This window comes from Coloeus monedula (genome assembly GCF_965178545.1).
Source record: "Coloeus monedula genome assembly, chromosome: 8".
In the NCBI taxonomy this organism is placed as follows: domain Eukaryota; kingdom Metazoa; phylum Chordata; class Aves; order Passeriformes; family Corvidae; genus Coloeus; species Coloeus monedula.
Genome location: NC_138788.1, coordinates 11,070,035 through 11,094,849, shown reverse-complemented (window position 1 = coordinate 11,094,849; position 24,815 = coordinate 11,070,035). Strand labels below are relative to the sequence as shown.

The 24,815-nt window shown below is 38.4% G+C and overlaps 1 protein-coding gene across 2 annotated transcripts in view; it reads left to right on the top strand.

The window, feature by feature from the left end:
- The window catches only part of SH2D4B (SH2 domain containing 4B), a gene marked incomplete at both ends in the record, with an annotated part of 58,830 nt that extends 36,214 nt beyond the window's left edge, over positions 1 to 22,616 (top strand). For both annotated transcript variants that reach the window (XM_082286343.1, XM_082286342.1), the window contains 2 exons: positions 19,015 to 19,235; positions 22,524 to 22,616. In XM_082286343.1, the coding sequence (XP_082142469.1) occupies positions 19,015 to 19,235; positions 22,524 to 22,616 (314 nt within the window). The remainder of the gene's footprint in view (positions 1 to 19,014; positions 19,236 to 22,523) is intronic.
- Positions 22,617 to 24,815: the final 2,199 nt, after the last annotated feature.

The following is a 24,815-nucleotide window of genomic DNA, read 5'->3' as shown; positions in this document are numbered from 1 at the left end:
AGCTGAATATTTCTGAAGGTCTATTCATTATGGATCCTTGAGCAGCAGCAAAGGGCAGTGGGCATATTCATGTAGCTGAACTGTGGGAAATATATCTTATAAAATATAGCTTGTATTGTAGCATTTTTGGAAGGACACAGAAATGGCAGTGGTTTGTTTGAAAAACCTCCGACAGTGACTAAAGTTTGCTGCTTTGAGCACAAAAGCATGCTCTTTCTTTTGCTCCTGAGGAGGAATCTTCCAGTTTTTTAATAAATGCTTTCTAGGAAGATGTAAAGCAAGTAAATCCAGCAGAAGTACAGCCTTCTCGATATTAATGATCTATTTTCTAATTCACTGCTTTATCATTGTCTAGGTTTTACTTCTGTTTGAGAAAGTGTACATATCTGCTTAAGTAAACTGAGCCCTAGGGGTCTGGGATTTATGTCACTTCTAGAATTGTAGTTGATGTAGTATTTTGTCAGAAAAAAAGATAAAAAATTTGTTTAAAATCTCCTGAATTCACTGAGAGCTTTTCACTGTCTTCCATGGGAACTGAAGGATGCAAAAAAATAGTTATATGCAAGGCTTAGTATCTAAAACATTCTGGAACTGTGACTGGGAAACATCTGGAATGGAATCAGAGAATTCCTGACTCAAATAAAAATTGTGTATGACAATATACCTGTTATGTTGCACACATTTGCAGGACACCTCCAGGTCCCTAATTTATGCAAGTAAATGGAGAAGGGAAAGTGTGAGATTAAAAAAAGGATTACAGAATATCAAAATTTATTTTGAACCACTGTCTGGGAAAGATTAGAAAAGAAAAGGATACTTTCAAGATGATAGATTTAGCAGGGATTATGTTTTACTCCCTTTATCAAAAAAGGTAGAGTTCTCTGTTGTCTGCCAGTCAGTTCTCAGAGAGGACTGACACAGTTGTGACCAGCAGATCAAATATCTGTAGACTTTGTGGCTTATGGCTGCTGCAGGGATACACCTGGGTTAACACAAGCTGCCAGTTATTGCCACCTGCTTGATTTTATGTAAAAGAAGTAATGCCACAGTCAAGTAGTGTCAATCACCATCCCCAATCTGTGTGGTTTCCTCAGAAAACTTTGGTAGGAATGGGTGTTTCCTTTGTTGGGAATCTTGGCAGGAAGAACAGATGTGGAATAAGTTTGGACACCAGATGACACTCTCATCACAGAACCTTCCATTAGAAAACGGGTTGAGAAGTACAGTTTGGCCTGAGTGGGAAGGCATGCTCAGCTGTCACCTCTGTTGTCCCCATCCTGTGGTTACATGGAGCACAGGAGTTTCCAAGGCTGCTTAGACCTGTGCTTCCCATCACTGCTGAGCTCGGGCACAGGATGATGATGCTCCTGTCACAGTGGTGCTGCAGGATGAATGAGAGCCCCCTGGTGTATTAGACAGAGGGGTTGTTAAACCCTCTGTGTGGCTGGAAAATCTGTCTTGCTTTTGAAGGACTGAGGATAGGCTCATGTTGGGTTTGTACCATTGCATTTAAATAGTAACAATATTGTAATTTTACTTTATTATAAAGCAGTAATTTTTATAACCTACACATAGAGGTTTTCTTGGGGCACCAAATATGAACCAGTCCTTGCAGTTTTATATATATTCTCTATGTGGGTGGATGTAAGCACAAGAAATGTTATTAGAGTCATGATAATCTGTTTACTTGCTGTGGAACATTATTTTTCTGTATTTCCTGAACATATTCCTATCAAAAATTTGCCGTAAATGCTCTGATAGTATTTTTCAAAGATCTCACAGTATTTGGAGTTAGATTTTGAGGTTCTGTGGTGGATTCTGGTACTTTATTGTTGTCTCAACTCAAGCCAGACCCATAATGTAACAGAACCCAAATGATTCCTCAGCTTCAATTCAGCTCTCAGCTTCTTTTATAAGTAAAGGGAGGTGTTTTGCTCTTTTCTGAGAAATCAGATGATCCTTCACACACTAATTCATTCTACTTAGGTCATAATGATTGTTTCAGTCTGTCAGTTCCTTTGAAGGCTTTGGAATTGTTTTTCTTACGCCATTAGAGCTCCAAAGTGTCTACACAGGCAGGTTATTAGCAAACAAAATAAATGTTTTAGACTCATGGCTCCCGTTGGAAGGGAGCAAAGTATCAGAGTGAGGTAATGTGAGCTGTAACATGCTGCAAGGAGAAAGGAAGCATGAAAGAACATCAGGGAAATCGTAGAATGAGGCAATTGAATAATTAATGTAAATAGGCTAATTGCTAATGTGAAATGAGCTTTCTTATTCTTTCACAATACATTGTCCTTCTTGACTGCTTTTTAACTGGAAGCTGTATTCTAAAGATTTGGCATGTTCTGAAGATAGAAGGCAGCAGTTTTTCTTAGCAGGTATGGTAGATGTTAAAAATGACAGATAATCAAGAACATGTGATCCCAAAGGGGAAACAGGTGTGGTGTGTTAACAGTTTCATGGACACAAACATGTCAGGAACAGAGCCTATACAGTGCAGGGCTAGTTAAAACTAATAATTTTTTAAAAAGTCTTTTCAAGTTTGTGTCAGGCAGTTCTTTGCATTTGTGAAGAATATTCAGCAACTTTTTCAGAGAGTTTACTCCCAGGTGGATTTACTGAAAAAATATTGAAAATCAAATTGCTTTACATTCTGAAGACTTCTTGCCCCCTTTATTTAAAATACTTTTAAGATTTTCTTCTCTATCTGCTACTATTAGAGCAGCCATTGTGAGCAATTATGATTTTGTTTAGTAAGCCATCATGGTAGCTTGCTGTATTTACCTGTAATTTTTCATTACCATTGTCTCTCCATTTTGAACTGATCTGCGTGTGAGTACATTTCTCTATTACTGCAGCTCCTTCAGGCTTTATCACATTACAAAAAAACAAAAAGGAGAGGTGTGTGGACAGAAAGCTCTGCTATTACTGCTTGGAAATGAAGAATCATTTATGAAAACCATGTGATATAAGAGGAAGAGTTATTTGGAAGAACTCATATGTAAAGATATAAAAGTGACACTTTTACACAAAATAAGGAGTGTTGCATACAAGTAAAAAGCCCAGACATCTACAAAGGTTGTTTATGGTAAGACTGAAAGAAATCATAGTGATTGTTGATGGTGACCAAAGCAAATGCAGAAAGCCTTGCTCCTCTGTCCAGCAGCCTGAATCTGAGCAGTGGTGCCCTTTTACATGCACTGAAGTCTGGTCCTTAGCTGCTGGACCATGCTTTCTCTTTCCAGTGGCATTGTGTATGTGTGAGTTGGAGTTTATCCATGCACAAGGCATGCTTAGCTGTCAGTCACTACCAGCACAAGACATTCAGCTCATATTGTGCATCTTTAAATGCTGTATCTGTTTGTTTCCTGATCGCCCCCTCTAACATACCACAGGCATCCTGTCTAGAACCTTGCTAGTCCTGGATGAATTGCTCATATCCTGCTTATTGTTAGTCTATATCTAAGTGCTTATCAGCCATGCCTCCAGCTCTTGTTCCTTTGCCTGCACACTTGCAAGAATGTGCTTTCCATTTCACAGGCTTCGGCTTACGATAGACTAAATTATATTTATTATTTTATCTATTTAAAGCCCAGAAAGCACTTGCAGAGCCAAGGTCAGTAAATTTCCCTGGTTTCCCAGCAGCTGGACACCTTATTGGTCTTTCTTCTTGCTCTGCTAAGTATTGAACCTGCAGTCCTATTGATCCAGCCTCAAGGGAAAAGATTACAAGTTAGTAGTTTGACAGCTCCTTTGAAGCAATACTATTTTCCTGCTAAGCAAAGACAGCTCTTTCAAGGAGGGTGCCAGCAGGTATTGTGTGTAGTCATGCAGGGGGGAAAGCGTGGGGCTGTGTGAAGTGCTGTTGCTGGTTTAGCTTAATTCCAGTTCACCCAGTTAGGAGCAGATCCTGACACTTAAACTGCTTTCCCCACAGGAGGTAAACAGTAGAAGATGGTAGGAAAACAAAGGGAAGAGATTTCTGTGACTGCAGGCAACTAACCTGTGTGTGTCACTGCACCATGTGCTGCTGGCATGGAGGCAGAATGGAGTGGGGTGTGGGAAACAGAAATTTGCCTTTCCCTTGCAAACATTTAGGGGATGACAGCTGCCTCCCCTTTTCAATTTCAGAAAGGTCAGTTCTTCCTTCTTCTCCTGGCCTTTCAGTGAATGGGACTGTCAAATCACAAATTCACGACTCTTTTGAAGAGGTAAAACTCCAAAAGAGCTGTGCAGCTTGGCATTGGCTCTGCTTCAAACCCTAGCTCTCTATCCAAGATTAACATCCATAATAAAATACACAGGAGTTCTTAGTCCACAATGGAGAGGACTGAGGTCTAAATTGTATGTAATTCCATGGAACTTTCTGCCACTGCTGTTACCACTGCTTCTCACAATTAAACACAGCATGGATCTTTCATGAGTGCATATGGCTATTATAAATTCATTCCAATATGCTTGATGAAAGGAATCTTTTTGACTTGAAGTGTGCTATAAACACTTATAGATATTCAATCCAAACTACAAGAAAGTAGTTGTTCATTAGTCATGGGACAGAACTCCCTTTCCTATTTTCTCTCATAACCACGCTACTGTTTACAGGGTGGGGACAGAAGCTTTGAGAACTGAGGAGGTGGTAGGAACAAATTATTCTGCACAGTTGCTGTATGAGATCAGTTCCTTTTATCATGTTTCATTTGTGAAATTTAGCATAAATGAAAGACTCTTAATTCCAGACTTTGTATTCAAAAATTAAGTAAAAATTTGTGTTTATTTCTGTTTATAACTTTTTCAGAAGTTGAGATGGAGTTGGTTCCTTCATTAAAGTAATTTCTGTTTCCAGGTAGTGGCTTCAAACACCCCTTTCAGATTGTCCTGCTGTGAGCTGCTAGCTCACTTACCTTAGTTCAACTGCTGGTAGGAAATGAGGCAATTTAGTGCCTGATTTTTAGTGGCTTAACTGAGAACTGTGTCAGACCCCAGAGGATGTCCAGAACTGGATCACTGTCAGAGCTGCACATGGTTGTTACACTGCCACTCGTTAGGTGTGAAGTTTTTACTATCCCACTGTTGTTCTCATTTGACTTTCAACAGTGCTCCAGTGTCTGGTTCACTTTATTGAGTGATTAAAGGTAATTTTTTCCCTTGAGGAGCAGTACACAAAATCAATGTGCAAGAATGCTGCAAGCAGCTAGAAAGCACTGTAATTAACAAAGTTAGCCTAAAGTTCCCAAATGTAGCCAAGTGTGAGAGAAGAAAAATTAGTTATCAATAGTATCCCTAGATTTACTTTTCTTTGAACTAGATAAAGAAGTAGTTTCTTAAGTAGTTACAGAAAATGCTTTGTAGAAATCCGTCTGGAACTGCTGCTTTAATTTGAATATGGGAAAATACTCCAGGTATACCACGATTTAAATTCATATCCCTTAAGTTCTAATAATTACTTGATTTAAAAAAAAACATGTAGAAAGATTTCTTATGAGCTCAGTGATGTCATCTGGAAGCTTCTCACAGATGAAAACAGATTTCAGATTTCCGACTGCTAATGTACTAAAAAATATATGTATTCTTAAACTTTACACAAAGGGAATATATTTAAGGAAGAAAACATTCTCCTTCACCTGAGAGAAAAGTGTGAAAAGCAAAGAACACAGTACATTTTCTGCCTAGTTATCTGTTGAAACATTCAGCTGTAAAATTTGAATTTTCCAGGGCTCCATGTCAGCTGTGACTTTTGCTTTTCTCCTTCTTTAGAGTGAACTCTGCTGACACTGTGATTTACAGTAGCACAGTTGTCATTTAGGTTTCTGGAAAATGTGTCTTGACAGCTTCTTCAACACCCATGAGATCATAGTGTTCTAGGTGAGCTGTAAGATACATGTGCTTCATGCATCATGAGCATGCGTACGTGTTTATATATGTCAGAATTTTGTACCTTTGGATCTATTAATTTAATTATAGAACAGAGAAGGGTTCATCAGTCATTTTTGATTGTGGCCTGTATTTTTATTAAAAACGGAGGGCTTCCTTATTAGTTAAAAGCAAACTGAGAATGCTTTCCACTGCTTTTCAATTCTGTCTAATTCAAGGTCAAGAACACCATCATTAAAGCCTCCTGGAAAGCTTCCTTGCCTTGTTCTCACAAATTGCTGTGGTGATTGCAGAGCCAGTTGCACCATGTGACTGCCTTTATCAGCTGGGTATCAGGGTATTCACGAGGGCGTGTCAGAGTGGCTGTAAACTGTGGGCCAAATCTGTGGCCATAGTCTGGGTTCTTCCTGAAATGAAGAGTTTCACCTGGGAGCATGCAGCAGCCCTTGGCTGTGTCCTAAGGCACTCAGAAACATAACACATGGAGGAAGGGCCCCAGGATCTAAAAGCCAACTCCTGCTGCTGGAGGTCAAACTAGAGGTCTGAAGAATCTTGTTGGATGCAATGAAGAATCAAAAAAACCTAACTTCCATGTAGTCAGATGAAACCATAGTTACATCAATACAAATCAGTATCAATATGGAAAGGCCAGTGGAAAACATTAGCAGCTCTAGCAAATTAGCAGCTTGTCAGAGGCTGTAATGTAGTATTTTGTTTACTACCATGTAACTCAATTATCTTCTAGACATTTCAGCCTCTGTTCATTGGGCAACTGCTTTTACAGTTAGACCACTAAATTGATGATGTTTTATTCATAATGCATTCCCAGTGTACTGAATGGTAAATCAATATTAGTATAAATAAAGCCATTTAAACTAGCAATGTAGCAGGAAGGCTCCCAAAGAAGGCTCTGAACATTCATAATGCCCAAAACATCACCAGCCTCAGTGTTGGTAACCTGTAGAATAACAAAACCTTTCCTACCCAGCCATGTACTCTGTGTTACACGATTCAAGACACTTGTTCACAGAAATCTAACATTTGAATAAACCTTACTAAGCGTGGATGTTTGTGGAGAGCTTTGAGTTTCAGTTTACACACAAGCAGATTTTGAATACCTAAGAGTCATCACTCATGTCAACATTTTACTTCACTCTTTCATTGAAGTCATTGTGAAGCTTGTTTGTTTCAGGTAGAACTGCAGATTAATTGCCTTTATGGAAAGTAATTTAAATATTCATTCAGAGATGCATCATACAGAAGATTATTTGAATCCATCTGCTCGTCTAAAGCCAGTGCAGTTGTCTTCCTTTTTATAAACACCAACATGATAATTGTTCTTCAGATGTTCTAAAATGTGCCTTCATTCAGTACATCCCATTTATTTTTTTTAAAGATTTTTTCTAAATAGCACTAGGATATATTTCCTGTTTGCCTGAAGCTATAGTCTATATTTTGGTTGTGTTGTTACACCCAAGTAAAACATGTGAAATCTCTAATAAAGACAGTGAGTTCAGTTTCTAAGTCCAAATTTGAAGTGTTGGGATTTATCTTAATTCAACAAAATCATGAAAAACTGAAATATGTATTGAAAGTATTCTTAAACATACTTTGTTTTTATAATGAAAACATTATATTGCTTTTATACAAGACATATTGAAAAGCTTTATAACAATGTGAAGAAGGAAAGAATGCCTGGGAATTACCTTTTTCTAAAATTACTTTCCTATTTTTCTAGAGATGAGCTCGACAAAGTGGCACTGTTGTTTTTCTCTGAGTTTTAACCACTGGGAATTGCAGGCTTTTTATAATTTGGCTCATAACTAATGCATTGTTTTTCCCTCCAGTTTTTGGTGGTTGTTTTTTTTCGTGGTTGTTTTTTGTTTGTTTTGTTGCTGTTGGATTTTGTTATGCTTCGAGGAGATGCTATGATAAAGGCAGGAATACCCATAAAATGTGGTGTTAGAGATACATCTGCTTTGCTTTTGTTTGCCTTCTTATAGTTTGTGTTGTGCGGCCGCCATGGTTTCAGAATATTCTTGTCCATTTTGCTGCTTTTCACTTGGCTTGATGAAATTTGCTGGTAGCTTCCTATTACCTAAGCAATTCATTCCTTTTCTGCATTTGGTAAATCCAGTCACCCTGCTTCCCAGCCATTTACAGCTATGGCAATAGTGGCTCAGGGAACTGCACTAGGACTTAATGTTGCTGTCTTACTCATTCATTTTGATAGAAAATCAAAGCATGTTACAATTCTAAGTAATTGTTTGCTATTATTATTAGAAAGCTTTTGGCAGCTGATTGTCTCAGTCCAGTCTGTGTGAACACGGGCCTGATTTTTTAATTTCTCTGTATTTTCTGTACATAATTACATGATGGAAAAATGGGTATAGTGGGTCAAAAACTGCCCCAGAATGAATGGCTGCACAATATACGAGGCAAAATCTAATCAGGCCCTAACTGTTTTTCCAGAGTTTATGCTGATTTATTATATAATTTATTCAGTATACTGTCAGTCACAGTGTAGATATTAAGAAACTCACGGGCACAGAATTAAATCCCATTTTCCTCTACAAGTGGTATATTCATTATAGAGCACACAAATGGTGGGGTAATGCCCTCCTTTTGGCTGGGAAAAACTTCATTTTTCCTTGGCCCACAGCAGCCATTTTTAATGAATGTTCATTATTTACTGTCTCCTATACATCCATAAATATGGCCATATTTTTAGAACAGGTTACACAAAGGATCCAGTCTGCATTGCAAACTTAAATGTTCATGTGCCTAAGCAGCCAAGTGTTCACAATTCAGAAGCATCAAAACTAATTTGCATATCAATACTGAAAGACTGTGAATGAAAAAAATATATATTTGGGTTTAGTATATAGTATTTTTCTTATGTCAAAATTATTTGAAGACAAAAAGAAACATCTTACTTGTTAAGAAACATCAAGATAATAAAATGTGTGGTGCAGAAACAGAACCTGGTGCTAAAAGAAGTAAATATATGCATATATATTAGCATTTAATTTTTTAAATAGTGATTATGGATTTGCATGTCCTGTGAAGTATTCCACACTTCAGTCAGTAATGCTTATTTCAGAGATAGTAAAACCTGTAGCTGTTTTAAGAGGCTGCACAGTTGAAGTTTTGTGCTCGACTTGTCTTTCTGGTTGAGATTAAACACCTGGAGATTTGCAAGTACAAGTATTTCTTCTGACACTGTTTTTAAAAGAAGATCCTGGTGGTTAAATGTGCATATAGGCTTGAGAGAAGGAAGAGGCTGCAAGTTAATAAAAATTTGAGGAGATGTGTTTTTTTCAAAAACAGTCCCTGAGACTGACAGTAGTTTTAACGCTTGCAATTTTTCACCCTTGTCTTCCACTTGCAGGAAGTGGGAAAGGGTAACATTTCCATGCACTGAGTGAGCAGTGGGTAGAGATCCAAAAGCAGCTTGCACGGCAAGCCAGAGAACTGGCACTCACTTCTGATTGTAATGCCTTCAGAGGGTGAAGTGTTCAGTGACTGCTGATTTTGAATTGCAAATAATTTCTGCTTTTATGTATTTCCTTAAATTATTTTTTAAAGGAGCCTTTGATTCCAGAAAGAATTACCCCCAGCTTCACAAACTTTCCTCAGTCTCTGTGTGTTCAGAACTGTACCTGCCACGGCCCCTCCAGCAACTGCCCATCAGCCAGTAATGGGCTCTTTGGGATCTCTGCAGGAAGGTCATCCCAGCCAGGGCTATTTAGCAGCAGTGCTGTGCCATGCACTGTCTTTGGTCTTTGGTCCATGTGTTCCCCCTGGAGTGCCACCTGGCAGTGTTGCCCTGGAATGAGTTGTACAAAGCCAGGAAGGTTCTACTAAGAGACTACTTTAATTCTTCTACTCTGCCTATTTGCAGAAATCCAAAGTAAACAAGAATCTCACTGTGGGCTTTGTTTTGTTTTGTGCAGTTGGTTTGGTAAAAGCTCATCTTCCATGTTTGCTCATGTCTTTGTTTCCCTCAGAAGTATTTAGGAGAAACAAGAGCCTAATGATGGCTGGAGTTGTGAAAACATAAATAGATCCCAGGGGAGCTATTCCTCTCCCCTCCTCTCCTTTCACGTATCAACTTTCTGATCTTTTTCCTTGCTTTAGATCTAATTTGCATACTAGAAGGTTTTTCTCTCTCATTTTCAAATTCAGTAAAATTTCCGAATTTAGATGAGAAGTAACAAGGTGAGTAATGTAAACAGGTGAAGTGCTTGCAAAAGACACCCACAAAGTAGAATTTCCCATTTCTTGCTTGCAAGACCAAGACTGAATGAATGTAAACATTTTGTCTGACTGGAGAAAGGATGATGAATACTGCCCACTAACCTTCAAAAAAAAACTGTCACACTTTTCCATTTACACACAAAACACAGTATCAGTGACTATTGTACCAGAACAGATGTGTTTTAATTTGCTGAGCCAGGATCAGAGCATAAATCAGTTTCTTTGCTCTGTGTTTATTACACCACTGTACAATTTCTAGCCCTGTCAGGCTTTAGTGAGATATTGCTGTGTGCTTTAATGATTAAACAAATTTTCATGTTTCAGTAGATACAGCAAGGCCTTAATATCTGCTCTGCATGTGTCACATCAGAGTAGTTTATTGATGGCCTGTATAGTTCTCTTTTTTGTACATAATAGAAATAAAAATTTGATCTCATCTGTATTGTAAAGAGGCAAATGCATCCTACAGGAGTGATATTTGTAACAAAGTTCCCTACTTGGATTAGTGTACTGATATTTTCTCAAGTTTGAAGACATCCTCATGCATATATTTATTTTCCATGCTCCTTGCAGGAAATGTCAGGTATCTATAAGAGAGTCTAGAACGTTTATATAGGCCTAAAGTATTTACTGATTTGAAAACCCAACCAAACCAAAGCAAAACCAAACACGCAACCTTCCAGTTGTTGATCTCCCATTGAGTTCACTTGAACATTGAGGCTTCTGACTTTGAAACACAGCTGTGTTCCAACAGTGAAAACAGTACAAAATGAAATTTTCTTGACTCATAATTTCTGACAATTTACTGATCATACACAGTAAGCTACACACAGGAACTTAGTTTGAGAAACCACTGAAAATGGAACAGATAACTGTTCTATCTTTTAATGTAAGGTTTTTTTCAGAAGCTATTTAGACAAGAAGAGAAAACTCACAAAAATTAAAGGGTAATAGCAGAGATTTAATGCAGGGATTTCAGGTCAGAAGAGCTTCCATCTAAAGAAAAAATAAATACATACATATATGAGATAAAAGGTTAAAGGTATTCTGTGCTATATTTTCTCTTCTGATATGTGGCAATAACGTACAAAGAGAAGAGAGAGGTTAAATTGTTTTCCCCCCAGCTAATGCATTCTACAGGCTGTTCTGAAAAGAAGGAAGGAAACCAACCACACAGGCTTTGAGGAGATACTAACAAAAAAATTTACAGCTCTATTATACAGTGGTGTATTCAGACAAGTAATGCCAACACCTATCTTTCATGTGCTGCACTGCTTGCTAGTGAATAAGGTGTAAATGTTTTGACAGTGGGCATAAAGGGTTTTTACGGTATTTTATAGTTGGATGTAGAATGAACTCTGAAGGAGACAATTAAGAGGTATATTTTCATGAAGTGCATAGGGAATTAACTATGAGCCACCCTGGCAACAAGGAATGTAACACACCTGATTTTCTGTAAACCTGAAGAAAAATACCCATTATTACTGTGTTATTCATTTAGATGGGATTTTTTAAGATTCCCAGGGGAGTAAGGCACCCATTTCTTTCAGAATTTCCGTAGGTTTTTAATTGCTTTAGAAAATCTTATTCTTAGGGAATTACAAAATCTCCTGAGGACTTAGTTTGCTTTATTCTAAGAACTGTTGTACCCTGACAAAACAGAGAGCTGAATCCACATTAGAAAAAATAAAACCCAAACCAACCAAGTAAAAAGACCCCACCCAAACAAAATGAGGCCTGTATATTTTTACCTGTGATACTTTTCCTTGAATTTCTCCTGTGTATAGAGACTCAAGACAATCCTATGCACCAAGTAATTCTTCAAGGAGAGCTCGTTTAGGGCATGATGGATTATCAGTGTGCCTCATCCTTGCCTAAAGGGATCTCTTGCCATCAGAAATACATTATTCCTCTGGGCCTTGGTTTCCTATACATGCCTGTGCATAGCCCAGGGCACGCTTCCTATACTGAGCAAGGCACACTGGGGAGATGGCTGAGTCTCACTGATGTGTTGCTTCCCAATCCTGCCTATGCCTTAACTGTGCCAAGATGGTTACAGTGGAAAAGAGTGGTGAGGAATGGCTAATGGGCTTCTGCTCACCTTTCCCCAGCACAGATTTATCTCCATCTGAGGTATGGTACTGCATGCTCAACTCCTGAAATTGTGCAGAAGAGGTGGTGAATGTGGAGCAAAGAAAACTTGCTCCAGAGTTTCACTAAGCAGCCTTGCTTAGCTTTGCTTCTGTAGCTCAGAGGAAGCTGGCCCCATGCTGGCCCCTGAGCACTGACATAACTCGTATGTGAGTATATTTCAAAAGTGCATTTTACCTGTTGATTTCTAGATGCATCCCAGCTTTGTCTCTCAGTGCAGTTCTATGGAGGGAGGAAGGTTTTATGTACACATATTTTAGGTTTTGCTTTTTGTGACCTATTGCACGTATTTTCTCTATTATCAGTGTCTGTAAATATTGCTGGTTACTAGGACCTAGATTGCCAACCTGCAGCACAGCATGAAATATCTACATTCTTACTAGCTGTAAATAGGAATTCAGCACCCCTTGGCTCTTGGGCTCTTGCCACCACACTTCTGGCCAGATTTTGGAAAACAAAAAACCAAAAAAAACCCCAAAACAGAAAAAACCCCACAATTCCCCCTAAACCACAACAAACGTACCTGTCATTGTGCTGGGTTTTTGTTTGAGTTTTTATTGAATTTTTGTTGTTTTGTTGTTTGTTTTTTCTAAACCTGGCCATTTATTTCAATGTCTAAATGGGAACAGAACTCTTTTGAAGATCTAGTCCCATGTGAGTTTGTTCTGCCTTAACAGCAGATGGTGAATAGCTTCAACAGCTTTGTTTCCATTACCAGATGTCTTTGATTTACTCCCTTGCTTTGCTTTTTAGCCTTTATTGCTTCTATTCTGAAATAGCAGAGGCAGAGCTGTTGTTATGTCTCAGCTATAGTTTTTCTCACACAATACTATTGATCTCTTCTTTCACTATTTGTCTTGTGGCATTATTCAAAAAAGTACTGTGACTAAAAGGAAGGAGGGTGAAACCTCTTTAACAGTAGCGCTCTGTAAGGTCTTATTGCTGCAAATATTTGTGCACTTATTTAATTGTGCATGCTACTCCTGCTGGAAGCACCAGAGAAGTGACGATGTATGACTTAACTATGTTTGTTATTTTTTGACTGTTTCAGTCGCAGTGCAGTCCAGAAACCACCATTCTGATAAGAGTGTTCTTTAAATTCTGTGTGACATTGGCAGTCTCAAGGATGACATAAAGTATTCCGTCTAGACATCACCCTGCTGTAGATTAATTGTGTCCTTCCCAACGAACAACCAGAACTGTGGTCACTCAGTTTGAGTCCACATATAGACTTGCACGTGTGGGAGAGAACTGGAAAAGTCAACCTGAGGAAACTTGCTTTGAGTGATGCTTTTCCTGGAGAGTATAAACCATAGCTGCTCTAGTTCTTGCACTGCAGGGAAGCCATTGCATCGTCTTCCCTGCTTTTATGCTTTTGATCTTTCTGAGTGGTTGAAGGAGCTGGGTTTTTCACCTTCTCCCAGACCAGAGAGGGTTGCTGGTGTCATACATTCGAGTGTTTGTTTTAGTCCTTTACTATCCCAGCTTATTATGGGATCTCAAAAAGGTCAGGTCTATTTTAAACTTTAGTTCCCCAGCTTCAGTTTTCATCTTAGCTTGTGTTGGCTCCTCATGTGTATCTTCATCTTCTGTGAGCTATGGAAGCTCTGCCCCCCTCCACGAGGTTCATGGAGTGTTCTCAGAAGCTGTTCCTGCTCCTCCTGGCAGTGGCTTATGTTAATGCTGCTGTGTGACACAGCCTCTCAGCTCCTCCAAAACCAGACTGGCTGCACTTGGATCAATCCCTTCTGAATTTCTGTTTACTTTTCTGATTATTTCTTTCAAAACTGATTGCCTTTGTTCAGATTTTGGCCCCAAGTAGGTTTGATATTTACTTCCAACTGCATGATTTTTTAAATTAAAATGAAGTGGGGAAAAAAACCTATGATGTATTTTCCTCTCATCAAACCAGAATGTTTCTGTTTTGATTCAAAATGACCAAGACCCTAAAATCTGTTTAATAAAAAGTTATTTTCAAGCTTCTATAGTGTTTTTTTTACCTGAAATTTATTTAAGCCTTTTTTTTTTTCTTTTTTTTTTTTTTTTTTTTTGGTTTGGTTTTCTTCATTGTGAGGTGTAATCCAACTTTTGACTTTCAAATTTAAGTCTTGAAGGGAAAAGTTGATTTGGAAATTTTTGGTAAATTTTCTCTTTTGCCATTGGGGAATTTCTTATTCTAAATGCTATATTTAGAGTAGTATGTCTGCCTAGCTCAGTTTTTCAGTTCAAAAAAATGGGAGGGGTTGGCTGATGCTTAGCAAACTGATCCTTCCCTCTTATGGCCATTTTATCACTATCTTTCCAAGTACTGATTAGATCTGCCTGTATAATTGAACAAATATAGTCCTTTACATTATTCAGGAGTTATCTGCTAATTCCTCATAATTCCTTGTGTTTACTCATTTATTTATTGTTTACATTTGCTCTCGGTGTAATGTGTTTTTATGACCTTTAGTGTGTGAATCATTCGTGTAATGATTGCCAGGCATATTTGTATTCATTTGGGCTTTCATCTAATCCTATTGAAAACAAAGGAGATACTGGTATTGGCTTCTCTCTGTTTTGGATCCTGATTAGTGACCTACATCACCCTGGTTAGATGTCTTAAGTTGTATGAACAGGATGAATCTCTTTCTTCTGCATTGATTATGTGTGAATATTCATAATTGTTCATCAAATCAATTTTGCACGAAATAGAAGGCTTTTCATAATGGTCGTGAAAGCACTTTGGCATGAATGCTTTCATTACATTGTTCTCATTTATTCATGCCAGTGTTTGTAACACTTTTTCTGAGTAAGACCTCATGCACTGGAGTGTTTGAGATCAAGCTAATGGAAAAATATGAAAAGAGAAAGCATTGGCTGAGCAAATAGCTTCTGTTGCAGAAGGGTAAATGAAAGCTTCTGGGCTGTGTTTGCACCTGCTGTCCCTCTAATCTTAGCTGGCCTCTTGGCATATACAAATATATTATAATTTGAATATATTATAAAATGTATATAATATTTGTATTATATATATATTTATAGATTAAAAATATATTTGCCATTAAAGGCTGAATTATCTTTTTATATAGACATGACTATCGCATGTGGTACTGCAGACCCTTGGTAGATTACAAGCAAGGATATGACGTAACTTTATCTGTATAATAATGAAAAAATAATTCTAGAGGTCTAGTACATAGTGTGCCTTGTTGGCAGAGTCTATCAGCCTTTCTAGTTTGGATTCATGCTTGGTATGGAATTCTTGTAACAAATATACATGTATTTCATCTCCTGAGTTTCACTCAAGGATGCATGTAGGATAATCCTGAGAGCAGAGTGGGAAGCTGAGGGGTCATTGCAGAATATTGCAGAATAGCACTTTCTGCTGTTGAGGCTCTTGTAAACTTGGAAGGCAGCATTAGGATTTCTTAGCTGGGCTCACTAAATTAATAATGAACTCATCACTTCTCGCATGAGCTTAATATACCCTAAATGTTAGGATGTTCTTTTTCCTTTTTGAAAGATCAGTGGCAGTAAAAAGAACATAATTACAAAAACATTTTAAGACTTGCCTATCATCTACAAATTGTCATTACAGGCCTTGTGTTTTAAAAAATGAAGCTGTTAGTTAGGAACATGTCAGTTGATGATGAATGTTCTATAATTTGAAATAACTGTCTTTGAAAATGTTATTCTCTTGCTAAGAATCCAAGATGTTAATATCTGTAATCATTGCAAAACTGGACTGTTTTTTCCCTTTCTTAAATCTTTTTAGGAGATTAGCAAGAGTGAGAGTGAGGGGAAAATTAGTTTTCAAAGCATCAGTGGTTTCTATTCAAGATAATATTTATAATTAATACCCTAATTAGAACAAACAAGAGCGTCTGTGATTCTATACCTCTTACTGAAGCCTTGGGAAACCAAAGTTTCTTGACTTTAGTTAAAACAATTTTAAATGTAGGGGTTTCACAGATGTCTATCTCTCTATAGCCATCTCAGGAGAGAGTAGTGCCACTGTTTTTCCAGTTGTCTTGAGAACATAATGTTTTTAAATAACATTTGTTTTTAAACGAATATTTGTTTAAAATTTATTTTTACAGTAATTTGTATATTATTTTAAAAACATTATTTGGATAATGTTTTTAAAGGGTAGAGGGAGACTTTCATTGCTGTTATAACCACACTCTGAAGAATTGAACCAGAGAAAAATAAAATAACTGGGAGGAAAGGAAAGGGAGGAGCTGGTGGGCAGAGATGGTTTCTTGTGAGCTTTTAACTGAATCAGGAGAGTGAAAGGGAAGAAAGTGGCTGGCTGATAATTTATTACACCATCTTTAGCAGAAGAGAGAATTAAAACAAAAAAGGAACTTGGCTGTGAGCGATGTCGCATTTCTCACTTACTCAATGATATGGAGTGCCCAGTACAAAAATAAGGTCTGGCAAAGAAGATGGCATTGTGTGGAAGCTTCCAGTGTTTCAGCTCCACAGAGCAGGGGAAGAGATTGCCATTAAACTCATCAATGCTAAATGAATTTCATGTTATATGCCTGATAGTGATTCAAACCCTAGAAATATCCTAATAGTGTTCACTGTATGATACAACCCCTCTTTTTTTACAGCTCTCTCTGTTTTACAAATCCTCTGTCGAGGCTGAATTGTCTAGACCACCTCATCCCCTGTCAGGGCTGCATAACAGTTCTGGCACTGTAGTGCCAGAAGAGGTTGTGACAGCACCTAGTTCCTATCTCAGAAGTTTTCAGCATGCCTTCAATCTAGAATTACAGTATAAATACTTACCTATTGTAATTAATGTAGCATTTGCTGGTTATGGCACTGTTTATCCTTTCCTGTCATTGAATGCTCTGAGCTTGGTAGTGTGGCTCATCTACATTTATTTCCAGCAGAGATTTGTCAAGGCAGTAGCCATCATAATCACTAATAAAACTTTTCATGTATATTTAAATTAGGGCAGCTTGAGAGAAGACTGGTTTAACAGATAATGTGATTTCAGAATCATTTTTTGTGTAATTCTTGGGTACCTGGTATTGGGATGTGCTGGAACAGCTTCCCATAATACACTGCATCATATGGATTCATATTGGTGCTATCTTTTTATCTGAACAGAGTTCAAAAATTTTTAGTAATTCATCTTGGAATACCTCCAATAAAACTATTTCTAATTTTGAAAAGTGCATCAATGGACACTATTGCCGAGCAGTTACTTGCTGTTTTTAAACAAATGCTTATGTTTGCATGTTTACTGCCTGTTTTTCATATCTGGTGCAAAGATGATGCAATATCCTTCATAAAAGAGAAATGTATGTCATTCAGAAGACTATATATGTGTGTGTTTCTTCCTAGTACTGAAGGTATTCGCGTAGGGACCTGTGAGCCCCATAGACATTGAGCCCTTCATCACTGTACCAAGTAAAACTGCAAAAGAAATTCATATTCTCAAAGTAGACAAAAAAATGAAGGAAGGATATGCTTTTCTACCTTTCTTAATATCACACAGTGCTTGCTTTTGTACCCAGATGATCTCAGTCCCTTCCTATGTCTCCCAGAGGCATAATTTTCCTCAAGGAAATTTAGGACTCAAGGACTTAATTAGAGCATTCCAAACTTTCAGGTAAGCCCTTCTTTGTACAAACCGATAATCCCTGAACTACGTTTATTATTACACTAAACCAGTGTGGCTTTTCAGTACTTGGACTCCATGGAACTCTCACTAGGACATGTAGGATTCTACGATGACAAGCAGTTCCATTAAATATTACATGTATTGTTTGGAGAAAGTTATCCCCACAGAGAGTAACTTTGGAACATTCACATACATTATTTACTGACGTATGTGCCGTGTTCACGTTCCGAATGGCCTAATTCAACATCTGTTCCTGATGAGAGTGAGCATCTGGTGTTTCACAGATAATTGAGACATGAGCTGACTGTCCTCTAGGCTGGCCAGACAGACTGGAACCAGGTTCTCTGGGTGGATGGTAAGACCTGGTTCAGTGCCAGGTGCAATTCTGATCACACCTTTCTTGTGGGTTGGGCTCAGAACAGGGTTTGTGCATTATAACCTCTATGCAAGCAGAAGCACCAGCAACTTCAGTGTTGTGCCCCAGAATCAGAAAGAAAAAGAGAAATTAAGATTTTTCCAATACAAAATAATAAAATGGGAAAGTTCTTGAAACTCTACTCCTGTTAAACTTTTTCCTCCAGTTTACCTATATGCATCTATGCATATGTATGTGTGTGGCTGTACAAAAGCAGAGAAATACTTTTTCTCCTGGCACTTGCTTTACATTCCTTCTTTAGGACCTATAAAACAATTATAATGCAACAGAGTCTACACAACTGCAATACAATTGCTAATTTCAGCAATGTATTGCAAATTCAAACTGCAATACTAGTCTGCTTAAATGATCACATGTCCAAAATTCTCTGGTTTGATAGGCCAGTTGCATTTATGCACTTCCTTTGAAAAAGCAGTAAGGATAGGAAAAAGCAGGTCTTAATCATCAAATTAAAAAGCATATCCCAGCAGACTCCATCAAAACTCTTACAGCTATTGTTCGGAAGCAAACAGCATAAATATTGTCTCCATTGCTCCAACTCCTCCTAGAAACATTCCAGTCTTCAGCAGCTACACCATTATGATTTCACTTCTGTTCAGTATTTGTGGCATTTGATTGCCTCTGGCAGACCTGTTACCTGCATAACCATGGGGTTTTTCCTTGCCAGGGATTATCAGCCGTCAGGAAGCAGAGGAGTTGTTGATGAATAAATCTGAAGGCGCATTCCTGGTGCGAGTCAGTGAGAAAATCTGGGGCTACGCATTGTCCTACCGCCAGCAAAACGGGTTCAAGCACTTCCTGGTTGATGCTTCGGGGGATTTCTACAGCTTCCTGGGGGTCGATCCAAACCGACACCCAACGCTCACAGATCTGATTGATTTTCACAAGGTAACACGTGCTAGGTGGAGATCAATAGCTGAGTGGAATGGATTAATAATTTAATGAGGAGCCATGTAATTTGAAACCACACTGGAAAATAGTAATGACCATAGTGGGGGAAAGAATATTGTACACTAAGCCTAGCTGTAACATTCATACTTCTGTTGCAGTGAATCAGAAGGCTTTTCCCCTTCTTTCAAATGCTCCAGTGTGTACTTGTGTCCCCTTATACAGTGTGTGCTCTCCTTGGCTACAAATGGACTAATAAGGGCTGACAGATGTAACGCTTTCTGAGCCTTTTTGCTGTGGAAAATTGGATTGGAAATACCATAGAAAGGTCTTTCAATGAAATTTCAGCCTTTTTCTACCTTTGATGTGAGGGCTGTAATGTGCAAAAGCAAGAGAGTGTGACCCTGTAGTAAAGACGAGAACATAGAGGGGTTCTCTTTTAGGGGTGTGTTAAAGGTCACTCCTTATTACCCAAAACAATCTTACAAGAGTCATTTACTATTCGCCTTTAGATGGGTTTGAATTACTTTACCTCTAATTCTGTTTCTTGTTGCCAGACTGTAACTAAACAGTAGCACTGTTTCTGAAAGCATAGGTTGTTTTCATCATCTGGCATCTCTCCCTATCTTCATCAGTTTTAATTCTGCTTTTTTCTTAGCCACCCTTGTAATTCCTCTTTGTCCTCTCTTTCCTAGTTCCCCTTCCTATTTTATCCTTTTCTTACTCTTGTCTCAGAGTAACTGTATAAATTTTTTGCTCCTCCTTTTCTTCACAGATCTTCATATTTTAAGTATTCAGTCTCAGCTTATTTTTCTTCTGAATTGCCTCTCTTTAAAATCTTGCTTTTATTTCACCTGTTTCACAACAACTTTTCGGTGTTGCCTTAGTGTCCCCTCGGAGATGACTATGACATTAAATGTCCACAAATTGTATTTCCACATGGGGGGATGGGAGGTATCACATTTGACTAAAATATATGTCCTCCCTTAATTTAATGAAATTAAATTAAATTTGGGCCACCTTGGAAGCCCAAATCCCTGACACCCTTCGTGTACAGAATATCTTCTTGGCCAGTTTGGATTAAACAACTGGGCTGTGTCCCCTCCTAGTTCTCCCTTATTCCCAGCCTACTCTGCCAGCAGGGCCTGAGTGGGAAAAAGAGAAAGCTTTCGTGCTGTGCAAGCACTGATCAGGAGCAACCAAAGCTGTAGTGTGTTATTAACACTGTTTCAGCCAAAACACAAGGTCACAATGGAGCACAGGCAGCTGTGAAGAAAGTTAGCTCCATCCCAGCCAGCCCCAGTGCACCTGGAGAGACTCTAACCAGGGTCTTGTCAGGGAAAAAAAAGCAGGCATGCAACCCCTCAAATGCAGATTATCAGGTGTTGGATGTAGGATGTACCTCTGGCTAATGTAGTATCCCCTCTGCTCCTGGTGATGGTGACAACCAATTCCAGCCCTCTCTGTTCCACCTTTGTTCCTATATTTTCATCACAGCTCATGTTAGGCAATCACTGTATTAGGAACACATCTGTTTACAGACAGCAGTAGAGAGCTTGTCAGAAGCAGAATGGCTTTTAGTTCCTGCCATTTTAAAAAAGAAAAAAGCTTGCTTAGGCATCCCATGATAAGAGTTAATAGCTGCCCCTGTAGTAAGCCTATCAGGGAAACGGGTCCACCTTTTAATGCCAATACACAGTTCTCTTTTCCCTGTCTAGCTAATACCTGTATTAAAACCGGTCTCTTTGGCGATCACTTCAGGAGGCATTTATCCTGCCGCGTGGTTTTCTTAGAGGCTTTTCTGCCTGCCTTCTGTGGTGAAGTACATTGTCAAGTGTCCCCAAGCCTCCTGGTAGCCCCAAGCAGTCTGTATATGACTGGCTGGGCTGTGGGCACACTTTCCCTTGCAGATATTGCTATATTTTTTGGAGAAGGTGCTGCTTTCCTCAGGACTATTTTTGGCAAGAGTGTACTTCCCCACCCCGAAGGTGCATGGGCTTTTCTTTGAGTGCCTTTTCACTTTCAATCAAAATTAGCAGGGCTGGCATAACTAATTTTTTACTTGCTTATACCTATTGTCTTCATTTTGTTTCATTTTGATTAAAAAAAACTAAGAGGCCACTCAAGCAACTGAGCTGACAGACACAAGGGAGTGGTAACTGTTAGCTGGAAGAATAAACCTTACAGAATATGGTGTGAATGGGCATCTTCTTTTTTCATTATTTGCATTTAAATACGGTGTGGAAAGTGGATGATTGCTAAATATTTGTATTTACTTCCTCGCAACCTTCTTGTCTAGTTGGCATGGTGGCGACTGACCAAAGGTTGAACTCAATGATCTTAGAGGTCTCTTCCAACCTAAATGATTCTGCAATTCTTTGATTCTGAAAATAATTTGTGTAGGAACTTTCTGAACTGATTCTCAGTCTTATGTAGTGATTGGGAGGGAACAACAGCTGGGAGCCTGCATGTGTTCTGAGGAAATCAAGCACCAAATTTGCATTGAATTTCAATAGAAACTAGATAGGTTTTGAAAATGTTGGGTCCATATATATAGATCCATAACTTGGATCTAAACTTTCAGATGAAGGATTGCTATTTTAGTCAACGTAATTCTGGATTCCAGCTCATTTTGTTGCATCTATCAATCTTAAACTTCTGCAAAAACAAAAATGAACTATCACTACTGTAGGAATAAATGCAAAGACCAAGTTCTCCACTTTTCCAGTAAGTGCCTTGGTAATCAGTCACTGGAATGATGCACTTGGCATACGAATATTTAATTAATGAGAATAAGAGCTATGAGTACAGACTGCCTTTACCCTAGCAAGGGTAATGTCTTTCACCTTGCTGTCATCAGTCAGAAAGCTGTTACTGTTCTGTGTGAGCACTCAACATTGAGCTCTTGCTCAGTCTGCCTGGGGGAGGTAGTGTGGTAAGACTGGCATCTGTCTGCTAAATCAACCCATGAGAACACCCTTTATAGGCACCTGTAGCTGGTTTCCTAAGTAGTGCAGCAACTTACAAGTAGTACAAATCAGAGCCTCTTGTGTGCACTGACTTCACTGTTTGATAGTAGCACAAGCTACTACCAGCATAAGTATGAGATAAACAAAGCATGAAGAAAATGATTAATCGATGAGATCCTTTTGCTGGTCTGTAATTATTTTATCAAATGTTTATTCATAATTGCTTGTCACTTACTGTGGAGTGATGGCCTTCATTGCTATTCTTAGAAGATAGGTGTGGCTTAGATCTTTGATATTTTAATTGGTTTTATCTTTCCAGGAAGAAATCATCACATCCTCAGGTGGGGAGCTACTCCTGGAGCCATGTGGACAGCAGAAAAATCCACCAGACTACAGCCCTTTATTTGAATAACTGATCCAGGACTAACAGGAATGCATTCTGGATAGCTGTAGTAATAGATAGTTACAAAAGTAAACAATGAAAGTAGTTAACCAACTTTCAAAGCCACTGGTCTTGTGGCCAAAAAGTATCCTCATTAGGAGGCCTAAAATATTTCTGGTTTGCATCTGAATTATCATCATTATTCATATTGCTAGCACTTGAAAGGTGAGAAATTACCAGCAAATTGCAAAAGAGGACTACTTCAAAAAAATTTTCAAGGGGTTGTGGCCAATTGCACTGAATGTTAAGTTCCTGTCTTAATTTTCTCATGTTTTATACAGCAAGAAGCATGGGCAGGAACTATTCATAGAGTACTGTATGAAGTATCAGTGTTGGTGAACAGATTCTGTGTTCCAAAGCAAGGTCTGACAGTTTCTGTTGACAATTTCATTACTCAGTGGTGCACTTTTAACAAGAGAAGCAGTCTTAAAACATCCCTGTGAAGTTTCTGATTGCTTACTTAATTAGGTGTAGCTGGAAATTTGCCATTATGCTTTTGAATTCAGGCCTACAAAGTTCCCCACAGCAGAAACAGAATAAGGTCATACACATATTATTTACATTTTCATGCAGCCCAACAGCCTTGGGAGGAACTTTACTCCTGTACAGTAAGTGGTCAGTTTATTCTAAAGAAAACTGTTTTGCTGCAATTCTCTCACTGGCCTTGTCATGTTTTCCACTTTTAGATGTGCAAGAGACACACAAGTGGATATTGTTAGCTTCACTTTGCTGTAGGACTGGGTATTTTCCTTATCTGAGTTATGAGAGAAGGTGGGGCTGGTATATTTATACATAAAAAAGGTACAACTAATTACATTATCATCATGCTATTTTATGTCTAAAAACAAGATGCTCACAATGTGTTCCTATCCATTTGCTATAAATATTAACCCCATGAAAGTAGACCAGAAGCCTAGATCTGTGGAGCAGTTGCTTAGAGTTTGGACTAGAAAAATAGTAAAATCTCATCACAGTACACATAGGAAAGACACACTGAGCATATTTCTGTAAGCTGCTGCTTTGGGCAATCTCTGAACCCTGTGGGGTTCTCTTCAAAATCCTGGTGTAGACCCCTCCTGAAACCCTGTAAATCCCTTTCTCCTCAATCATTTGACTCTTGATTCACTGTTACCTTCTATACTGTGACTGATCTAGATGGTAAAATCATCCAGGAAAAGAAACTTGTCTTGTCCAAGCCAATAATGCACACTAAATATTTAAGGTGCTACAACAATAAATACTTGTGGTAGTAATAGCAATATTTGTTTTATAATTAATTCTATGTGTAGCTCATAAAATTACAGATTTTTGCACACAAGCTTCATTCTTGATCAGGAACCTTTTCCTTTGTTAACATTGGGTTTTGTGTGATTTAATCCATCAGTGTTTCATGAAAAGAAAATTCTATTGAACTTCTCACAGAGACAGCCGGGCAGTTTCTGTACTGATCACTTGGCACACTGGCTCTGGAGGTTTTAAATAGTTACTGTTAGCACCTCAGGACAAAGCAAGTCAGGATACTGCAAATAATCAAAGAGCAAGAAAGATCTGCTTTCTCTGAGAAGCCAGCTCTGTACTTGCTCCCTCTGTCAGAAGCATCTCAAGAACCACCTCAGCCTCAAGATATTCACAGCTGCACAGTTTTGTCATGGAACAACTGGACCTCTACTTAAAGGAGAATGGAAAGGGACCTTTAAAATTAAAAAAAAAAAAAATGTAAGTATCCATAGGCTTATCTCTTGAGGTCAGAAAGCAGTAGCTAACTGGATAGGATTAGATACCTAGGCATTTGACAGACCAGTCTTTTGTCTTTATGCACTGAAAAAAAACCCCAAATAAACCAAGAACAACAAAAAAACCCCATGAAATGCTACCTTTTCTGTGGAAAAGGTGCTAGGCATGCTAGAAGACATGCAATCCAAAGTTTTTGGAAGGAGTACTCATGGCACACAATTCTGTGAATGTTTATAGAAAGAATATTGAAGAACTTATTCCACATGGAATTCACATTCAGAAGCTGATAATAATACAGCTGGTGACACATTTCCCAGCAACTGCTTGTGTTTTGTTTAGCCATTAAGAAGGCTTGGAAATAATAGCTCTTTAGCTTATGTGGCCTCTTGTGATGTAATTAACATTATTGTCATTTCAGAGCACATTTCCTAATTC